At 58.0% G+C, this 20,692-nt stretch overlaps 1 protein-coding gene across 5 annotated transcripts; it reads left to right on the top strand.

Annotated features, from left to right (window-relative positions):
* The first annotated feature begins 1,308 nt into the window (after positions 1-1,308).
* ITGA7 (integrin subunit alpha 7) lies at positions 1,309-20,558 on the top strand. 5 transcript variants are annotated; one of them, XM_055328604.1, is made up of 27 exons: positions 1,309-1,656; positions 5,925-6,052; positions 6,152-6,231; positions 7,501-7,756; positions 8,255-8,386; positions 8,683-8,802; positions 9,665-9,872; positions 9,984-10,177; positions 10,593-10,681; positions 10,809-10,936; positions 11,043-11,138; positions 11,299-11,360; positions 11,505-11,674; positions 12,118-12,267; positions 12,867-12,982; positions 13,412-13,604; positions 13,684-13,764; positions 13,871-13,950; positions 14,093-14,167; positions 14,283-14,385; positions 14,924-15,100; positions 15,261-15,392; positions 17,274-17,387; positions 17,609-17,707; positions 17,796-17,921; positions 18,890-19,002; positions 19,900-20,097. In XM_055328604.1, the coding sequence occupies exons 1-27, from the start codon at positions 1,424-1,426 to the stop codon at positions 19,958-19,960; spliced, it is 3,516 nt and encodes a 1,171-aa protein (XP_055184579.1). In that variant the 5' UTR covers positions 1,309-1,423; the 3' UTR covers positions 19,961-20,097. The 5 variants fall into 5 exon arrangements, with proteins under 5 accessions (XP_055184579.1, XP_055184578.1, XP_055184577.1 ...); XM_055328603.1 differs by lacking the exon at positions 19,900-20,097 and adding an exon at positions 19,407-19,893; XM_055328602.1 differs by lacking the exon at positions 18,890-19,002 and having other exon boundaries at positions 1,310-1,656; positions 19,900-20,558.
* Positions 20,559-20,692: the final 134 nt, after the last annotated feature.

The following is a 20,692-nucleotide window of genomic DNA, read 5'->3' as shown; positions in this document are numbered from 1 at the left end:
TCCAGTTGTGCCAAATTATTTCCTATCTCTCCTCCGGGCCCCATTTCTGGATTGGAGTTATAAATAGCAGAGGGTTGGAAAATGTCCCCCCTCCCTCTGCTTCTGTCTCAGCCTGACGGGAAGGGAGAGGAAGAGGGGCAGGCTTGCTGGTCCCGGTGGAGATCCTTGCAAAGCCCCACCCAGATCCCGCCTGGAGCCGACTGGGGTGCGCTGCCTTCTCTATTCCCTCCCCGTCCGAGGGTGGGAAACGGTCAGTTCAGGGAAGGGGCCTGAGAGCCGAAGACAGCCTTTCCATGTCTCTGCCTCTGGGTCCAATCTTTTTCATCTTTGCCCTTGCTCTTCTTGGACCCCTCACTCCCTTTCCCCAACTTAATTGATTTCCTCTTCCTGTATCCATCATTTCAGTCATTTTTCTTTTCTCCCTTCGTTCCATTCCTTGTATTTATTTATTTATTTATTTATTTAGGCAAGTTCTGTGCCCAAGGTGGGACTGGAACTCGCCATCCCGAGGTCAAGAATCGCATGCTCTTCGGATGAGGCAGCCAGGCGCCCCCTCAATTCCTCATTGATCAAACTCTTGCTCTTCTTTCTCTCTTTTCTCTTTCTGTTTTGTTTCTACCCGCCTTCTTTGCTCTCCGCCCCAGACCTGCTGAGTTTCTCTCTCCTCTTGTTTCTGTCTTTTCCTCGGTTCGCCTGAATGCTGGGGATGTGGCTAGCACAGCCGTTGTCGCTGGCGGTCTCTGGGTGGGATGGGACGGTTTGATTGGAGCAGCGCGCCGGGCGCCCTACGCGACCTTCGAGAGAAGGGAGCGCCAGGACCACACAGGACCCTCCCCTTTCAGCTCGCGGTCGGCCTCTCCCCCAGCCTGTCCTTCAGCCTCCCGCACTTCTCGTTTCTCACCCTCCTTTCTCTTTTTCGGTCTTTTTCTATCTGGACTTGTCCTCTCTGTCCCCGTTCTCGGGCGCCGCCCTCACCACTCCCGGGCTTGGGACGGAGTAGGGGGAAGGGCAGGAGCGCGCGGGCTGGGGCGGGGCCGAAGCCGGGGGTGGGGGGGCTGGTGACGGGGGGATGCCGGCGGGCGAGCGAGGCCGGTTCCCGCCCAGGGTCGCCAGCCTGGACATCCCTTTGCGACGCCGCGAAGCCTCCACCTGCCGCGCGGGGCCGGGGCGGGGCTCCCGGGAGCGGGGGCGGGGCCGGGGCGGGGCTCCCGGGGCCGGGGGCGGGGAGGCGGGAGCCGGGACGCACGCCTGGGCTGCGGCTGCCGCAGTCGCCTAGCGGGTGTTGGGGGCGCCGGGCGGCCGGGCGGCGGGAGGGGGGTGGCGAGGAGAGGGACTGCGAGGCCCCTTCAGACCTGCGGGACTCGAGATCGGAGAGCCGCCGTGGGAGACCTGGGGCTCCGGCACCAGCGAGTGTTTTGCGCTCATGGGGAGCGCGCCCAGCGTTCGCCGCATGGCGGGGGCTCGGGGCCGTGGTCCCTGGGGGGCCCCCGGGATCCGATGCCTTCTTGGCTCCCTGCTGGCCGCGCTGCTCGCCCCGGGGGCTGTCGCCTTCAATCTGGACGTGACGGGCGCCCTGCGCAAGGAGGGCGAGCCGGGGAGCCTCTTCGGCTTCTCGGTGGCTCTGCACCGGCAGCTGCAGCCCCGACCCCAGAGCTGGTGAGTCACAGCACCCGCCCAGGGTCCCCGTGCCGAGCCACACATCCCCCTCCCTCCCCCGTCTCTCCGTTTTTCAACCCCCCGTCGACCGACTCAGGCTGTCCGTAGATAACCCGCACTTCAACCTTGCCTCCTCGGTCGCGGGTCCGGAGGCGCGCCCTCAGGGCCTGAGATCAGCGGCTTGCTTTGGGGGTGAGTGGGAGAGCGAGGTTCTTGTCTTGGCGGGGAACTCTCTCCTTTTGCCTTTCCCCCAAACTTGCATCCGTGCTCCAGCCCCGGGGGTCTGTGACTTCCCCTCCTTCAGAGGGCTGGATACTCTCAGGAAGGGGGACTGGACTTCTTGTCTCTGCTTCAGGCAGGAGGAGAGGGAAAGGAGAAAGACGTTGAAGACACTGTGGGAGGGATGGAGGGTGGACCCCAGAAATAACCTCCATCAGAACATCGCCATGGCATAGAAGGAAGACAGGAGGACACTGGAGGCCAGGAGAGCCCTGCCATTTAGTTCTGTGACTCAAGAGCACGGGAAGGTTGGAAGAGGACCTGGGAGACTATGGCAACCTGTAGTAGATGATTTGATGATAGAGTGGCAGGAAACAGAGCCCCCCAAAGCTGTAGCAGCAGCAGCAGCAGCAGCAGGAGCAAGAGCAAGATCCAGGACAGATGCTGGTCAGGTTGTTCCCCTTCCTCCTCCTCAGGAAATTGCCAGGTCTAGGAATCTCAGCAGTGGGGGAAAGCAGGGAGGAGTGAGGGGCAGAGGACCATCCTAGTTATTTTCTGCTCAGTTCAGATGCATGGGAGATGGGCACATGTGTGTGGGCCCTGTGTCTGTCATGTTTCCTGTGCTATTGGTTCCTGCTACATGTATGATTTTATGAAGAGAGACAAGGGGAAGAAAGCTTCCCACCCCCTCCTGCCAGGGGGCTTTGCTTTCCTAGGCTAGGGCCTAAGCCACACTAAGTGTCCATTATTGGGATCAATGCCGTCCACTGGGATTGTCTTCTCCCCGGCACTATTGGCCTGAGGGCAGAGGCTAGGGACAGGAGCTCATTTCTCTTCCCTCCCGTTCCGGGAGGAGAGGCTGGGTCTCAATTTTTCTTCTTCCATTATCCTTGTCATCAGGGAGCATGGTCAGTGGTTCCCCCAAACTTTGGGAGAGATAAAAAGCAACTGACTTCATTTCTTCTTCAGTCTTCTATCTGCTTCCTACCCCATCTCTGCCTCCCTCCCTCCCTTCTTCCCCCATCTGCCAGAGTTCCAGGACTGGAGGCCTTTTTAGGACATGCTGAACTCTCTGAGCTATTTCCAGGCAAATTCTAGGTTATTTTAAATAGCTTGGTCTCTTGTTATTTCCCCCTCCTCTCTGAAGGTGGCCCCCAAATAGGTGTCCTAAAGCCAAGCTGGGGGCTTTCCCAGAGGAGCCTGACTGCCTAACCCTGCTTTTGCTCCAGCAAGGGGTGCTGTGCTGCCTGGTGGCACGTGAGACACCAGGTTCCTTGCTCAGTCCCTAGCTTTTGAGTTGCATGTCACCTTCACCAGCATCCACCCTTTGAAAAGCCTCACCCATTTTGATGTCTTTCAGTCTTGCTCTTGGATGAGACTTTGATGTCAAACCTTCTTTGCTCTGTGGTTTCAGCCTCATTTGTATCTTCCAACTGTAAAACGGCATTAAACAGTAGGACTCCCAGATAGAGTGGTTGTGGAGTTTAAGAATTCTTAGTATATATAAAACCCTTAGAATAGTGTAAGGCCCAGAGGGAGTGCTCTGGAAGTGTTAGCACTGTTATTCCCGTATCATGTAGTGCTCCAAAGAGCTAGAGAATAGCTATAGTGCCTTGCTGCAAGCCTGGATCCAAAGGCTTGGCTAGATCCCCCTGGCTGAGTCAGCTTTCAGGCCAAGCACCCTCCCCAGAGGGCCACCCAGATTGAGAGTCAGGGAGGGCAGGCCTCGGTCAGAGCCCTCGAGCGCGTGCAGAATTGAGAGGTGCAGTGGTAGTGGGCTACTCCTTTGCTTCCACTTAGCTAGGCTCTCAGGGAATCCCTCTGCCCCCAGCTGCCTATATGCTCTAGCTTTTGTCTGCAGTGGCTACAGCTGTGCCTCCTGTTCTGTCCAGAGGCCTGGGTGGCTGGGGTTTGTGAGACGAAGCCAGAAAAGTGTGTGGCTGGGGCAGAGGTGGAGGGACTAGAGAGGCTGTTCCAGGGAGGGCGGGCTGGTCTGTTCCCCACTGAGAGTGAGGCTGGGCATGTGTATGCACCGGCTCCTTTCCTCCCTGTGGACCCCTTCCCTCCACCCTCCTCCCTACTCTAGACCTCTAGGGGAGATGTGAACACTGAACGCTGATCGTAGCTTCTCCTGGTGCTTAGCTATGAGCTGACCAGGCGAGGCACTGGGTGTGCCTGTGAGCCCACATAACGTGCATGTTCTACAGATGAGTCCACATGCATCCAACGGGGCAAGCACAAAGATGAACAAGGGAGCCTCAGTCCTCCAAGAGATGGCCATCTCTGAGTTTGGAGGTGTGTGTTGGGGGTACTGCGGACTTGTTTCAAGATTGGCCACGCCACCAGGTTTCCTTTTCTGCGTTGGATACCCTCCCGTCCCCTTCCTACTGTTTTTGTTTTTGTTTTTGTTTTTTTGGAGTGGTCTCGGTATTCTGGAGATGGCTCATCATTCGGTTGCATATGGTGGAAGATGCATGGGTTTTGAAATTGGGCAGATGTGGATTTGAATTCCAGCATCCTTCTTAACGTGTCTCAGTGAGTCTCCTCATCTGAAAGACAAGGGGAGAATCCTCACATAGGATTGTTGTGAAGCTTAAATGAGAGAATGCATGTAGGTTGCCTAGCTTGATGCCTGGAGCATAGGCAGAGGGTGACAAACGTTAGGTCCTCATATCCCTGGCATCTAGCCTAGGGACTGACCCACAGTGGGTGCCGAATAAATGTTACTTCCTTGTCTCACCAGTGCCTGACACAGGGCTTGGCAGGTGATAGTGTCTCAATACACAGGCTGGTAATGTGTGCCAACCGCCCATGCCTGCTTCCTTGCCACTCCTCGTCCCCTCCTCTCCCTGGACACTGGCTCTGACGCGGGATGACAGCTGCTAAGAGACCAGAGCTGTGGGAAGGGAGAGTGGCTCTGTGCCCTCCCCTCCCCCTCAGAACTGGCAGAGTGCCCCATAGATGCCTGTCTGCAATATTGTCTGACACAACTTTGGGCCTTGTCCCCCAGCAAAGGAGACTGGGACAGAGGCCTTGAGGTTTGCCCTGCATCTACTTCTGAGTCCCTCCTTCTGTGGAGAGAGATCCTTGTAGTCAGCTGGGTGCCAGTCACCTCACCTTACCCCTTCCTTCACTCCCGGCCTGGGGCTCAGCCCCAGGGGACCCAGGCAACCTCCATTCCCAGCATAGTCCTCCCCTAGGGAAGAAGCCTTGGCTGTGATCACGGAAAATTGTCCTGCCAAGAAAGTTGTAGCTGGGAAAGTGTCTGAGGGGGAGGTAAGGACAGGGTTGGGGGCAGGGAGGGTGGGAGGAATGGGGAAAATCATGGATGTGGGGAGGACAAGGAACAATGGGGAAGGGGATTCAGGGTATGGGCAGAAAATGGGGGTAGGACTGGAGACAGATGAGAAACTTGCCCCTACCTCCGTGCCAGCTGGAGTGACTGAGACAATCCTGGGTTGGCAGTGTTGCTGGGGGGATGGGGTCTCCGTTGGGTCCCTGACGAAGGGGGAACAGGCCCGGATCTAGCCTCTTCCTTGGCTTCTGAAGCTGGTGCCTGGACCACCTCGTGGTGCCAGCCTGGGACCCTGTTACTTTTGCTCTCAGCATTCTTGGCATTTCTGGGTGGGTTCCAACTGGACTGGGCTTGGGGAGGAGGGCAGAGCTTGGGGATGGGGCCAGGACGTGGGTAGGGAAGGCCTGGTCAGGAACAGGTGCTGGGAACAGGCGGTTCTTTCAAACTAGCTGTGCTGGCCTGGCCACTTGGTTTGGCATGTGTGCGCACACGTGTGTGTGTGTGTGTGTGTGTGTGTGTGTGTGTGTGTCTACAGTGCGTGTGGGCCCTCATCCAGGGCATATGTGTGTCTGTGCTTATGTAATGTGATGATTGCATGGTATTAATTTGCCCTTGCCAGGACTCAGGGAAACGGACTTCCAGCGCTCCTCCTTAGTTCTTCAACACTCACTTGGTTGGGAGGGGCTGGGCCTGGGCAGCGCTGGGGAGGCACAGCACTCCGGCTGCTAACCCCTGCCCCTGCTCCGCTGTGCAGGCTGCTGGTGGGTGCTCCGCAGGCCCTGGCTCTGCCTGGGCAGCAGGCGAATCGCACCGGAGGCCTCTTTGCTTGCCCCCTGAGCCTGGAAGAGACTGACTGCTACAGAGTGGACATCGACCGTGGAGGTGTAGACCCTGCAGGGTTGGGGGCGTGTGGCACAGGAAGGGGGAGGAGAGGACTTGGCCTCCTCTTCCCTCTCCTCATTCCCACTGTCCTGCCTCTAGCTGATGTGCAGAAGGAGAGCAAGGAGAACCAGTGGTTGGGAGTCAGCGTTCGGAGTCAGGGACCTGGGGGGAAGATTGTCGTGAGTACCACTTCTTGGGACTGTGTGCAAGGTGTGTGTGTGTGTGTGTGTGTGTGTTTGTATATGGCACAAACCATATGTCCCTGTGCTCAGGTGTGCTTGTAGAGCACAGGCTAGAGTGTGGTACGATGGCCTGATTCCCAGGACCAAAGTTACAAGACACAGTATGTGTCCCTACAAATTTAAAACCATCTAACCGTCCACCTGTCCATTTGTCAAACTCTTTTTTTTAAATTTTAAAGATTTTTTTAAAAATTTTTATTTATTTATGATAGTCACAGAGAGAGAGAGAAAGAGAGAGGCAGAGACACAGGCAGAGGGAGAAGCAGGCTCCATGCACCGGGAGCCCGACGTGGGATTCGGTCCCGGGTCTCCAGGATCGCGCCCTGGGCCAAAGGCAGGCGCCAAACCACTGCGCCACCCAGGGATCCCCAATTTTAAAGATTTTTAAAGAAGATTTTATTTATTTATTCATGAGAGACACACACACACACACAGAGGCAGAGACACAGGCAGAGGGAGAAGCAGGCTCCCTGCAGGGAGCCCGACGTGGGACTCGATCCCAGGACCCTGGGATCACGCCCTGAGCCGAAGGCAGATGCTCAACCACTGACCCCCCAGGCGCCCCCATTTGTTAAACTCTTACTGAGAACCTTTTAAGCATCAGGCTTGTGCTAGTTACTGAGACACGAAGTGTAAAGCCTGGTCCAGGGCTTAAAAAGCCCACCGCATTGTTATGGAGACTCATTCTCTGTTTCTCTGTATCATCACTGATATGCACAAACACACTACTGTGAGTCGCGGTGGGCAGAATGTGGCCAATGTTATGTGAGCAGTCCAGTCCCCAGTGCCTGAACGTCCAAGGGAGGCGTGGACAGAGGGTGGAGGTGTCAGGCAGCCTTCGGAGAATGAGCAATGCTCCCAGCGCACAGCAGGGGGGAGTTCTTTGCGGGCAAAATGGGGGCACTTACAAAGGCCCAGAGGCAGGACGGCTTGGCCCGGTGGGGACAGACGTCCGGTGGTGGGGGGCGGGCTGTGTGCCGGCTTAGGCTTAGTCCTGCTGCGAGTGCCTGGCCTGCCGGGGCAGAGCGGGAACAAGGCCGCTTCCTGCGGGGATGAGGGAGTGAGTGCAGGGCCAGGGTGTGTGCATTGCTTGACGCTGGGCGGGGTGGTGCCCAAGTGACGTGTGTCGCTGCGCTGTGCATGCTCGGGAAACAGTGCTCCGCAGAGGTCTGCAGGTGCGCCCACCCGTGTCGCCTCCTTCCTCAGACCTGTGCGCACCGGTACGAGGCGCGGCAGCGAGTGGACCAGATCCTGGAGACCAGGGATGTGATCGGCCGCTGCTTCGTGCTGAGCCAAGACCTGGCTGTCCGCGATGAGCTGGATGGCGGGGAGTGGAAGTTCTGTGAGGGGCGCCCCCAGGGCCACGAACAGTTTGGGTTCTGCCAGCAGGGCACAGCTGCCGCCTTCTCCCCCGACAGCCACTACCTCCTCTTTGGGGCCCCAGGAACCTATAACTGGAAGGGTGAGTCACTCCCTGGGGAGGGGAGAAGGGACCCAAAATGTCCTCTGACCTCAGAGCCGGGACTGGGGGCAGCGCGTGGCCAGGCACGCCCACACGTTCCCCCGCGCCCACACGTTCCCCCACGGCCCGGGCACCGCCTCGTGTCCCAGGCCAACTGAGCTGACGCACATGCAAATGGGGTGTCTCCTGTCCTTCGAATGGCCGAGCGCTCCACACCCTGCTGGCATGAGCCCACATGCACGGCTCGGCCCGCTCCAACACCTGAGCCCCCACCTCATCACTCCCATTCCTGTCTCCGCACACCCTGGCTGAGCTGCCACTTGGTGAGTGCGGTGGCAAGTCCGGGGGACCCGCAGGCTTGGGCCGGGGAAGGGGTGGGCACGGGGCTGCGGAGGACAGGATGGGCTTCCCTGTATGCCTGTCCAGCTGGCGCATGGCCCCAGAGGAGCCCCCCACCTCACCCCCCCGCCCTGGGCACTAACAGGTCTGTCCTTGCAGGCACCGCCAGGGTGGAGCTCTGTGCGCAGGGCTCGGTGGACCTGGCGCACCTGGACGACGGGCCCTACGAGGCGGGGGGAGAGAAGGAGCAGGACCCCCGCCTCATTCCGGTCCCTGCCAACAGCTACTTTGGTAGGGACCCCTCCCTGGCCCAGAGCTGCTCTAACCCTCTACTCTCTCTTGTCCTCCCTCTCCACACTCCCATCCTTCTGTCTCTGGCTCTGGCTCTGTCTCTGGCTCCTCTCCGGTCTCTCTCTGTCTTTCCGTCTCTGATTCTTATCTTGCTGGTCTCTTTGTCTCTCTCCTATGCTTTCTCCACCTCCTCTTCTTCCTCCTTCTTGCCTTTATGTCTGGCTCTACCTCCCCACTCTGTGGCCCCTCCTCTGGATGTCCCGTCCTTGGTGTCTCCCCCCACCCGCCCCCCGCAGGGTTGCTCTTTGTGACCAACATTGATAGCTCAGACCCTGACCAGCTGGTGTATAAAACTTTGGATCCCGCTGACCGGCTCCCAGGACCAGCCGGAGACTTGGCCCTGAATAGCTACTTAGGTTTGTAAGCTCCCACCATGTCCCCCTGGGCCCTGGGGGCTTGGCCTGGCCTCCCCTCCTCTCCTGCCCTGCCCTGCCCTCACCAATGCACACTCAGGGAAATAAATATTGGGCCCAAATTTCCAAGAAGAAATGGGCCCAGTGAGCAGGCCTGAGAAGATGCCCCAAGGGGGATGGCCTAGGGGGCTGTGAATGAGGGTCTCCCTGGAGGAAGAACCAGGTGGGCTGAGCCTGGATTGGGAGAGAAAGGTGCTAGAGCTCTAGTGGGAGTTTCTCAGAGGGCTGGATGGTTGGCTCATGCCAGAGAGAGGTCTAGCCTTGTTGGTGAGTGCCTCTCATTGTCTCCTCTCCCCTTTGCAGAGGGGGAGGAAACCAGACCTGGGTGATGTTTGGGTGAATCAAGGTCTTTCCCACTTCCCCATCTCTCCCCCCTGTCCACGTGAAGACTTCCTCTCCCTGCCAGCACGGTGGGAGTGGGAGCAAAGTAGGTGCATTAGACGGGGCTGGGGCCTCGTGGGTGTGCAGAGGGGAGAGCAGCTCCCTGTGAGTCTCGCATGTGGTGCCCTGCCCAGCTGTTTCCCAGGCAGCTGGCCTTCCTGGCCATTGCCTTGCTCTTTCTTCCCCAGGCCCCGAGGCTGACGCATGGCACTTCTTGTGCCAAACTGCAGTCTGGGCTGTGGGAAGGCAGCTGGGTCTCCGGGAGGGGGAGGCAGAGCAGCCCAGTTGTGGTGGTGCTAGCTTGGCGGGCACCTATACCTTTTGGCTCCAGACCCCTGAGGAGGGGGCCCACTGCGGGGAGCCTGGTCACACCTTGGCTCCTGAGGCTTTTGGGGAGTGCTCACTGGTAAGTCCCTCCACCCAGGTTTCTCCATTGACTCGGGGAAGGGTCTGGTGCGTGCAGAGGAGCTGAGCTTTGTGGCAGGGGCCCCCCGTGCCAACCACAAGGGAGCTGTGGTCATTCTGCGCAAAGACAGCGCCAGCCGCCTGGTGCCCGAAGTCATGCTGTCTGGGGAGCGCCTGACATCTGGCTTCGGCTACTCACTGGCTGTGGCCGATCTCAACAACGATGGGTGAGAGTGGGCACAGGGGAGTGGAGCCTGGGAGGTGCTGGGCCTCTGGCATCTTTCTGGCTCCCATGGCTGGGGAGGAAGCCACACTGACCGGTTTCCCTCTCTCCATAGCTGGACAGACCTGGTAGTGGGTGCCCCCTACTTCTTTGAGCGCCAAGAAGAGCTGGGGGGTGCTGTCTATGTGTACCTGAACCAGGGAGGTCACTGGGCTGGGGTGTCCCCTCTCCGGCTGTGTGGTTCCCCTGACTCCATGTTCGGGATCAGCCTGGCTGTCTTGGGAGACCTCAACCAAGACGGCTTTGCAGGTGTGACTGGGAACTGGAAAGCCTGGTGGGTGGGGAGGTGGGGGAGGGGACAGGGGAAGGGCAGAGGCAGGGCAGGGGTGGGGGGGTGGCAGGGGGAATGCCTCAGAGCTTAAGGGGGAGAGCTCTAGGAGAGAAGCAACCTGGGCTCCCATCTGAGCTTTACCATTTGCCAGCTTTGTGACCTTGTACAGGTAAAGTTTCGGAGCTGGTAAGATCTGCAGAGAGCAGCCAAGAGGCTTAAAGATGATGTGTGTAAGGTGCTGGCAGGGAGAGGAAGGTGCCCGGGACTTAGTAGCCTCTCAATAAAATAGAGAACATATTACATGGAAGTGAATGGCTGAGGGAAAGTTGGGGTCTGCATGACCCCCCTCCCCAGCCCTACCCCGGTCTGATTAGCTTTTTCCTGTGCCCACAGATATTGCTGTGGGGGCTCCCTTTGATGGGGATGGGAAAGTCTTTATCTACCATGGGAGCAGCCTAGGGGTTGTCGTCAAACCTTCCCAGGTGAGGGGGGGTCTTGGGATGAGGTGTGGAGGGAATGGGTGTGGGCAGTCTGGGGGGCACAACAGCGGAGGGCAGGGGGTGGAGCTGGGGGTGATGCTGTGGGGAAGCTGATGGGATGGTCCTGCAGGTGCTGGAGGGTGAGGCTGTGGGCGTAAAGAGCTTTGGCTATTCCCTGTCGGGTGGCCTGGATGTGGATGGGAACCATTACCCGGACCTGCTGGTTGGCTCCCTGGCCGACACTGCTGTGCTCTTCAGGTGGGCCCCTTCCCCTCCTCTCCTCTCCTCTGCCTCCCTGAGGCCAGCTCCTCCCTTTCCCTGCCTGAGAGTCTCTTGTTTCTTGTGCTCCACTCCCCATTCCCAGGGCCAGACCCGTCCTTCAGGTCTCCCATGAGGTCTTCATCGCTCCCCGAGCCATTGACCTGGAGCAGCCCAACTGCGCTGCTGGCCACTTGGTCTGGTGAGGCAGGATCCAAGGGGAGGCAGGGAGATTTCAGGGTCTGCTTTCCCCCATCCTCCCTTTCTCTGCCCAGTGTGGGGCTGGGGGGCTGGGCTGGGGCAGGAGTGAGGCATTGGCCCGTGAGCCTTGCCTGCCTCAGGAGCCACCCTTGCCCCCCCAGTGTGGACCTGAGGGTCTGTTTCAGCTACATCGCAACACCCAGCAGCTACAGCCCTATTGTGGGTGAGTGAGGTCCCCTCCAATTTTCCACCCTTTTGGGTTTCAGGGTGGGTCACTCTGAGGTGGACAGAGGGCATCTTGGAGACAGGGTCAGATTAGTGCAGTTCCCCAGCTCACTGGCTCCTCTCTTCTCCCCACATGCCACAGCCCTGGATTATGTGTTAGATGGGGACACAGACAGGAGGCTCCGGGGCCAGGTCCCCCGTGTGACCTTCCTGAGCCGTGGCCCAGACGACCCCAAGCACCAGTCTTCAGGCATTGTGTGGCTGAAGCACCAGCATGACCGAGTCTGTGGAGACACCATGTTCCAGCTACAGGTGGACACTGGCCCTTTGGCAGGGGTAGGGGGTGGGGGAGGTCATTGTCATCGCATGACTTCTTTTCTTTGGTTCCTTTTAGCTGCTTCCCTAACATGCTCACACTTCATTCTTTGATTTAAACTTTTGGGGAAGCCTCCCTGATGGGCTGATCTCCTCCTCACCTGTTGCCTTCTTGTGTCTTCTGCCTTCTGTGTCCAGAGTACAAGTTCTGTCCTCCGTGGAGGTGGAGATGGCAGGTTTCCTTGTCACATCTGGTCCTCAAAGTCCTAGATCCTGGTCTCTTCCCTTTTCCACGCCAGTTGCTCTCCCTCTCCCTCATTATGGTCTCTACCTCTCTCTTTCATCTCCTCGAGCTTCTTGGCAGCTTTCAGAACCTGTCCTAGGTCTGGCTGGGGCCTGAGGATTGTTCTAGTATCTGTGTCCATCTTTCCTCTTCCCAGGAGAATGTCAAAGACAAGCTTCGGGCCATTGTGGTGACTCTGTCCTACAATCTTCAGACCCCGCGGCTCCGGCGACAGGCTCCTGGCCAGGGGCTGCCCCCAGTGGCCCCCATCCTCAATGCTCACCAGTCCAGCACACAGCGGGCAGAGGTGAGCTCAGGAGAGGGAGCTGGAAGGAGTAATGTCACCATCCTTCACAGTGACAAGCATTCAGAGCTTCCGAAACTCCTTCACACGCTACCCCAGTAATTCCTCATGTTTCTAGGTGCTGTGACAAGTAGACCCCAAAATGGAAAATGGCCCAAGTGATTACGTGTTCCTAGTTAGAGGGGACACCGGTCCTCCGTTCCACCCCTTCATTCAGGGCTGATGGGGATCAGCCATCTTCAGATGCAACTCCAGGTCCTTAGGTCACTTCCGTCCCTATCAGCTGGAGGGGGGAGCGTGAAGCTCCTTGTAGGGCTCTCCTGGGCAGTCCGGGGGTGATGCCCTTCACTTCTCTTCACATTCTAAGCCCGGAATCCGTTCTGGATTCCCCAGCAAGGGACACTGGGGAAGTGTGGTCAGGGCCGGCCCGTGGGCCTCCACCTCAGCGTCTTCACGCTTGTACCGAGGGGGGGGCCGTGGCTCAGGGTGGCCGGTGGGCGGCTCATTACCACGCGGGGGCAAGCGGCAGATCTGAGGGCTGAGCACCGTCCCACCTCGCCCGCCTGACCCGGGAATGAGCCTCTCCTCGCATCTCCCCCCAGATCCACTTCCTGAAGCAAGGCTGCGGCGAGGACAAGGTCTGCCAGAGCAATCTGCAGCTGGTCCGGGCCCGCTTCTGCGCCCGGGTCAGCGACTCGGAGTTCCAGCCTCTGCCCATGTGAGGGGGAGCGGGGGGGGGACGGGGGGAAGGCAAGAGTTCAAGGGAGAAAAGGAAGCCCCCTCAGGAGGGCGGAGGGTCAGTGATGGGGCCCAGAGGCTCTCCTGGCAAGGAAGAGCCTTGACGAGACACAGAATAGGGTGCAGCTGATGCGCAGCGCACTCCCCAGTCTTCCTAACCCAGGGACGTAGGGCTTGTTATTAGCTGCTTTGTGGATGGAAAATGGGGGCCTAGAGAGATTGACTTAGCTGCCTCAGGTGAGCAAGTAAGGGAGCTCGGACCGGAACAGCAGTCTCTTGGGCTGGGAAGACCAGAGGCCTGGACTGGAGTGGAGGGAGCTGTGGGGCAGCCAGCAGGAGGAGAGACTCGGGGAGTAGAGGCAGGAGAGGGAAGTGTTCAGATCAAGACTGAGTGGGATCTGACCTCCAGGGATGCGGATGGGACAACAGCCCTGTTTGCCCTGAGTGGGCAGCCCGTCATTGGCCTGGAGCTCACGGTCACCAACCTGCCCTCGGATCCAGCCCAGCCCCAGGCTGATGGGGATGATGCTCATGAAGCCCAGCTTCTGGTCACCCTCCCTGCCTCTCTGCACTACTCAGGAGTCCGAGCCCTGGACCCTGTGGTGAGGACCTGTGGCGGGGGTTGGGGTGCTCGGAGGCTCCAGTAACCCCAGCTGACCTCTCCTTCTCTCCCCGCCGCAGGAGAAGCCGCTCTGCGTGTCCAACGAGAATGCCTCCCATGTGGAGTGCGAGCTGGGGAACCCCATGAAGAGAGGTGCCCAGGTTGGCACGTCAGCACTTATCCCTGTCTGAGTGCATCTCTAAGCCCTGACCCCTTCTCCAGCCCCTGGCCTTCCCTGACTCACATTGCTCCCCACTCCTGGCCTAGGTCACTTTTTACCTCATCCTTAGCACCTCAGGGATCACTATTGAGACCACAGAGCTGGAAGTGGAGCTGCTGTTGGCCACGTAAGCCTGGTGGGGCCAGGGGGTGATGAGGGAAGGGGCAGCTGGGCCGGTGCCACTTGGATGGGGCTCTGCTGCCTTCATCGGGGCCCTTGGGGCGGTGCCTGTACCCCACTACCCATGCCCGCTCCTGCCCGCATGCCAGGATCAGTGAGCAGGAGCTGCACCCCATCTCCGTCCGAGCGCGTGTCTTCATTGAGCTGCCACTGTCCATTGCAGGGTAAGCTCTGTCTGCATGGGCAGACCGGCCAGAGGGGTGGGTGTTGCTCCTTCTGACTGTCCGATTGGCCAGGCCCTGGGCCTCCTCAGCCCCCATTTTGACCTGTCCATGCTAGGGTGGCCGTTCCCCAGCAGCTCTTCTTCTCTGGTGTGGTGCGCGGTGAGAGCGCCATGAAGTCTGAGCGGGATATAGGCAGCAAGGTCAAGTATGAGGTCACGGTGAGTGTCCTGTAAGGCCCCTCCCTCCTTGACACAGAGAGAGGCTGAGACATGTCCCAAGAGCTGTGGTTCTCCTGGCCTATGGCGGTTTGATGGTCCAGTGGGTTCAAGGCCTCCCCTCACTCCTGGACCTTGATTGCGGCCAGTTGTGTGTTTGGGGCCTCACTTGACCGCTTCCTGGTCATCCCTGTATAGACATCTCACCTGTCTGACTGGATAGGCCATGAGGGCACAGGGAAGCTTTTCTGTGAGGGACCTTAGCTGGGGGATGGGGGCAGTGGGGGAGGGCTTATATCTCTCCTTAGGACTCTGCCCTTGGTTGGCTGGGGCCTCTGCAGACTCGCAGGGACATGTCCAGACCTTCCTGGTTTTGGGGTGGGCAGGAGAATGATGCCTGGTGAGGCCTTAGGATTCCAAGTCCTTGTTGCGATTCTGCTTCCTGAGGCCTTTCCCTCATCCCTTGTCCCTTCTGTCTCTGCAGATTTCGGGCCTGCTCCGAAACTGAGCACCATCCCTTCACACTCCCTTGTGCCCACAGGTCTCCAACCAAGGCCAGTCACTTAACACCCTGGGCTCTGCCTTCCTCAACATCATGTGGCCCCATGAGATTGCCAATGGGAAGTGGCTGCTGTACCCCATGCGAGTGGAGCTGGAGGGCGGGCAGGGGCCCAGGCGGAAGGGCCTCTGTTCCCCAAGGCCCAACATCCTCCATCTGGTGAGGCTTAGGCAGGGTGGTTAGGGCCGTTGAGGCAGGGTGGCAGGAGTTAGATTTTGGGAAGATGTGGGGAGCCAGGGGGAAGGATGTGGGGAGGAGATGCCCTCTCGGGGTGGCTGTGTTTGGAGGGATGCTCACTGCCCCCACTGCCTGCGTCCAGGATGTGGACAGCAGGGATAGGAGGCGGCGGGAACTGGAGCAGCCCAAGCAGGAGGAGCATCCTGAGCATCTGGAGCCCAGCACATCCTGGTGGCCAGTGTCCTCTGCTGAGAAGAAGAAAAACATCACCCTGGTGAGGGCATGGTACAGTCAGAATGTGGGGCGGGGGTGTTGGTGATGTGACAGGGGGCGCTGGCTCACATGAGCTTTCAGGGGCTGGGTGTCCAGGGGGCTGGCCTGTTGAAAGGTGTGGTGGATGGGCAGCCCGGTGGCTCAGCGGTTTAGCACCGCCTTCAGCCCAGGGCATGATCCTGGAGACCCGGGATCCGGTTCCACATCGGGCTCCCTGCATGGAGCCTGCTTCTCCCTCTGCCTGTGTCTCTGCCTGTCTCTGTCTCTTGTGAATAAATAAATAAAATCTTAAAAAAAATAAGTGGATGTGTTGAGCTGAATGGAGTTAGGTCAGACCTGGACAGAGCAGGGCTTAAGTACCCTGTCTCCCAGCTGTCCCAGGAGATGCTGGGGGACAGGGTACGACAGCTGCCTCCTCCTTCAGTGGGTTTGGGCTTAGCACAGGAGTGTGGCTTTGCCCAACATGGACCTGGATTCAAGTATCTCTTCTGCCACTTCTCAGCTTTGCTAGCTGTGCAACCTGAGCCGGGTCACAGGGCCTCTTTTTTTTTTTTTTAAATCTTATTATCTTTTTTTAAATCTTATTTTTAAGTAACCTCCACACCCAGTGTGGTACTTGAACTTACAACCCCAAGATCAAGAGTCTCATGCTCCACTGACTGAGCCAGCCAGGTGCCTCTTTCTCTCTTTTTATTTTATTTTTTATTTTTTTATTATTATTTTAAATTTTTATTTACTTATGATAGTCACATACACACACACACAGAGAGAGAGAGAGAGAGAGAGGCAGAGACACAGGCTGAGGGAGAAGCAGGCTCCATGCACCGGGAGCCTGATGTGGGATCTGATCCCGGGTCTCCAGGATCGCACCCTGGGCCAAAGGCAGGCGCTAAACCGCTGCGCCACCCAGGGGTCCCCTATTTTTATTTTTTTAAAGTTTAATTTATTTATTCATGAGAGACCCAGAGAGAGGGCCGAAGGAGAGCAGGCCGAAGGAGAGCAGGCTCCATACAGGGAGCCTGACATGGGATTCGATCCTGGGTCTCCAGGATCACGCCCTGGGCCGAAGGCGGTACCAAACCGCTGCGCCACCCGGGCTGCCCTCTCTCTCTCTTTTTAAAGTAATTTCCTTCCGCCTGGCAGCCATTGCAGAATGAGGGGTAGAGCGGCAGGTACTTTTTAGAGACCAGATTCCCAAATTCACCATCGCCACCTTGCCACCTCCCTGATTCCCGGAAACCTAGGCTACAATAAGAGATACCCTGTAGTGACATAAAATTCAATAAACAGTTTGTCAAAAAAATATATATTTTTCTTTGGCCAGCATGGGGCTCGAACTCATGACCCCGAAGTCAAGAGTTACATGCTCTATGGACTGAGCCAGTCAGGCACCCTGCACCTGGCCTCTTTGAACTTTAATTTGGAAAATGGGGATGATAATAATATGCATCTTGCAGGACAGCTGTGAAGCTTTAATAAGTACCTTGCAGACAGGAGGTGCTCAGTAAATGGGGCCGTTATTATATAACGTAAGCATTAATTGGGGAAGTTACTGTGTTGCTGCTGTCTGGGAGACCTCCTCCTTGCTCCTCATGTGTTTCAAAGCCAGATAGACCAGATTTGGGGTAGGCTGCTCTTTTGGACCATAGGGTTAGTTTGGGGAGACTTCCTGGAGGAGGCGAGTTTGAGGTTGGATAAGGAAAATGGGAGAGATATGAATGAGGAACAAGGGCAAAAGGGAATCTAAGGTGCGGGAGCTCATGGAGGGATGGAGTGAAGTCTGCAGGCAGACTCTGTGTCTCTATGTGAGGGTGCTGGGCCCTGCGGAGGCTCAGTGGGCTGGGGTCAGCTGGCTCAGAGCCCTGCCTGTCCTGGCCCCTAGGACTGTGCCCGGGGCACTGCCAACTGTGTGGTGTTCAGCTGCCCTCTATATAGCTTTGACCGCGCCGCTGTGCTGCATGTGTGGGGCCGCCTCTGGAACAGCACCTTCTTGGAGGTAAGAGCACTGTGGTGATGCTGGCTGGCATCTTCTTCCCCAGCAGGCCCTCTGGGGCTCACTGCCCTTCCTGCCTTCTCCCTGGCCGGATGCAGCCTGCTCTTAACCCGAGACAGGCAGAAATGCCCTCTGCATTGGGCGCCATTCCTTTTACAATTTCCGGAGTTGGGGCAGGGGGCATGAGGCATGTGGGAGAAGGCTGGCCTCCTCTGCTCCCTTAGGAGTACTCAGCTGTGAAGTCCCTGGAAGTGACTGTCCGAGCCAATATCACCGTGAAGTCATCTATCAAGAACTTGGTGCTTAGAGATGCCTCCACAGTGGTGAGCTGCAGGCCTGGGGAAGTTGGGGTGGGGAAGCTCTTCCTTCTCTTTGCTCCAGCTCTTGTTCCCCTAACCCTTCATTCCCCAGATCCCAGTGATGGTTTACCTGGACCCCGTGGCTGTGGTGGCAGAAGGAGTCCCCTGGTGGGTCATCCTCCTGGCTGTGCTGGCAGGACTACTGGTGCTGGCGCTGCTGGTGCTGCTCATGTGGAAGGTGAGGGTTTGGGAGGCGGGGCTGCCGGGGGCTGGGCCTCCCTGTCGGGCAGGTGGCCTTTCATGCTATGGTTCTCTTTTCCACCTGCTCTCTCATTTATTCAGCCCACTTGCACTGAACACTTGTATGTCCCAGGGACTCTGTCAGGCTCTGAATGTTTCAGAGAGAAGTCAGATACAGGTCTTGTCCTCAGGGACTTGGTAGTCTAGTGGGGGACATGAGCCTTGTGTAAGGACAAGGCAGTAGGCACGAAGGTAAGATCGTGCAGTGAGGGTTCAGAGGTGAGAAGCCATGACAGCAGGTGGCCAGCCCAGAAGAAGGTGGAGTCATGGGATCTGGATGTGGGAGACGAGGTGGGTGGGACCATGGGAGGCAGAGTCATGGAAGCAGGGAAGTGGGGTCTGATTTAGCGAGAGCATGGCAGGGAAGGCTGGGAAGGAAACTGTGACAGAGAAGACACAACAGCATGGAGACCAACCTCTACTTCTGGACTCAGAACCTCCACGTCCCAGGCTCTACATGGGCCCGTCTTCGTACACAAGAGTGTAGACAATCCCGTTTGGGTCTGGGGTTCCATGTAAAAGTGCACACGTGCACAGGTCAGTACAGGGACTCCCATCCACCACCAGTCATCACACCCTGAACCAAATGCCACATCTGGGCTACGGGGAACCATCCGGGCTTTGGGGCCTCGTGGAAAACTGCCCCTGGTCTTCCCTGGACCCGTCGCAGACCAAGCTCACTGTTTGGCGAATGTGAGTCATCAGTGGACCAGGCCTCGTGATGAACGTCCTAACTGTTGGGAGCCTGGCCAGTCTTTGGGGAGATTCATACCTTCGTGAAACTGGCTCCAGAATCCCTGCTCCTGGTTTCATGGAAGGGGGACAGAGTAGAGATGAGGGCCTCTGTGCTTCCTGAGTCTTCCCGTCCTCCACCTCTTTTGCTCCCCCCCTCCCTTGACATCCCAGTGTGGCTTCTTCCATCGGAGCAGTCAGAGCTCATCTTTTCCCACCAACTATCACCGGGCCCATCTGGCTGTGCAGCCCTCGGCCGTGGAAGCTGGGGGCCCAGGGACTGTGGGGTAATTGTGTGTGTGCATGTGTGTGCGTATGCATATGTTTGTGTGTGTGAGTGTGAGTGTGAGCACAGCCCCCAGCATTCAGGGGACCAAGAAATGAGATTGCACAAGGGTGGTGTGAGTTCTAGGAAAAGGGGCGGAAGGTAATTCTAAGGGTGAGATCCTAAGGGTGAGTATACCCAACCTGAGGCATGTCGGGAGGGGTGGCTGGGCTCATGCAGTATGAGCATGTGGGAGTGCGGCAGGGTGCCGTGCATGGCTTTTCTGTGGGCACGAGTGTGCAGAGAAAAACGTGCAAGGACATGCTGTGCAGTCTGAGCATGTGAGTCTCGGGGGAGCCTGAGTGTGAGTGTGCAAGGGGCACGTTTCCACCTTGGTGTGTAAAAGCCCGCATGTTCACGATGCAGGGAGCAGCTAGGCCACCATATTCATGGACAGGAGGGCATCGCCCCGGGGAGGATGCTGTTTGAGGACACAGGGTGTGTGTCTGAAGCTTGAGAGGAGTCATTCCGAGTATGCAGGGGTCTAGGGAGACCTCAGATCTCCTTTACATCTTGGGGCATGCTACTGGGTCTCATAAAAACTTGGGCGGGGACAGCGGTCCTGTTATTCCGTTTTCAACCCCCTTTCAGGAGCCAAGGGAGATGTCCTTGGTCCTGCACCTTTGGCCCCTCCTGGTCTCTCTCACTGTGAGCGAGGACCTGGGGGCCCAGCATTCACTGTGGCACCTGTGGGGGCCGTGCACCGCCCTGGGTGCGGTCCGACCCCGCGTCCCAGTCTGCGGCAGTTGGTGCTCTCCGTCCCACCGATGGTGGAGGCAAGGCGCTGAGCTGTGCTGGGCGTCTGCTCCAGGGGCCTCAGGCCTGCAGAGTCCTCATGCCTGGCCTGGGGTCCTTACAGATGGGATTCTTCAAGCGGGCACGGTACCCCGAGGCCACTGTGCCCCAGTACCACGCGGTGAAGATCCCGCGGGAAGACCGGCAGCAGTTCAAGGAGGAGAAGACAGGCACCATTCTGAGGAACAACTGGGGCAGCCCCTGCCGGGAGGGCCCCGATGCACACCCCATCCTGGCTGCAGATGGGCACCCTGAGCCAGGCTCCGATGGGCATCCCATGTCAAGCACTGCCTAGCTCGCTGTGTCCCCTCCACCCTTTCCTCGGACATGGCTCCTTGGGATGAAGATGGTAGAGTGGGTTGCTGGTGTCCCATCAGGATGAGGCATAGGTGTCTCCCTGCACCCTTACAAGGAGCGCCCCCCAACACTCCCCCTTAGAACACTGAGATGAGGGCAGTATATCAGGAAGGGGCTGTGGGACAGGGGAAGGGCAGAGATGTCCTGACGCAAAAGTGGGAGCAGGGACCTCGATTCCTCCCTCTCCATTTACCCCGTTTAACAGGGCCCCAAGGACTTGTCCCCCTGAAAGTGCCTTAAGCCCAGAGGGGTGGGGAGGAGGTTGTGTTGCTGACTCAGGGGCTCTTTCCTGTCTCTTCTGACCTTAGTTTGGTGCATCAATCTAGTGGATTTTGTCTATTTATTAAAAAATATTTCAGGACAAAACCTCTGGCTTCTTTGTTGAGTCCTGCTCCTCCTCGTCCAGGGTCCCCAGGAGACGGCTGCTTCTCTGCATCTCCAGGGCTCAGGGCAGAGGTGGTAGCGGGAGGGAGGGCTGGGGGCCAGCAGGGGTGCACATA

This window comes from Nyctereutes procyonoides, unplaced genomic scaffold (assembly GCF_905146905.1).
Source record: "Nyctereutes procyonoides isolate TBG_1078 unplaced genomic scaffold, NYPRO_anot_genome, whole genome shotgun sequence".
Classification (NCBI taxonomy): Eukaryota; Metazoa; Chordata; class Mammalia; order Carnivora; family Canidae; genus Nyctereutes; species Nyctereutes procyonoides.
This window is presented reverse-complemented; position numbering and strand designations above follow the sequence as displayed.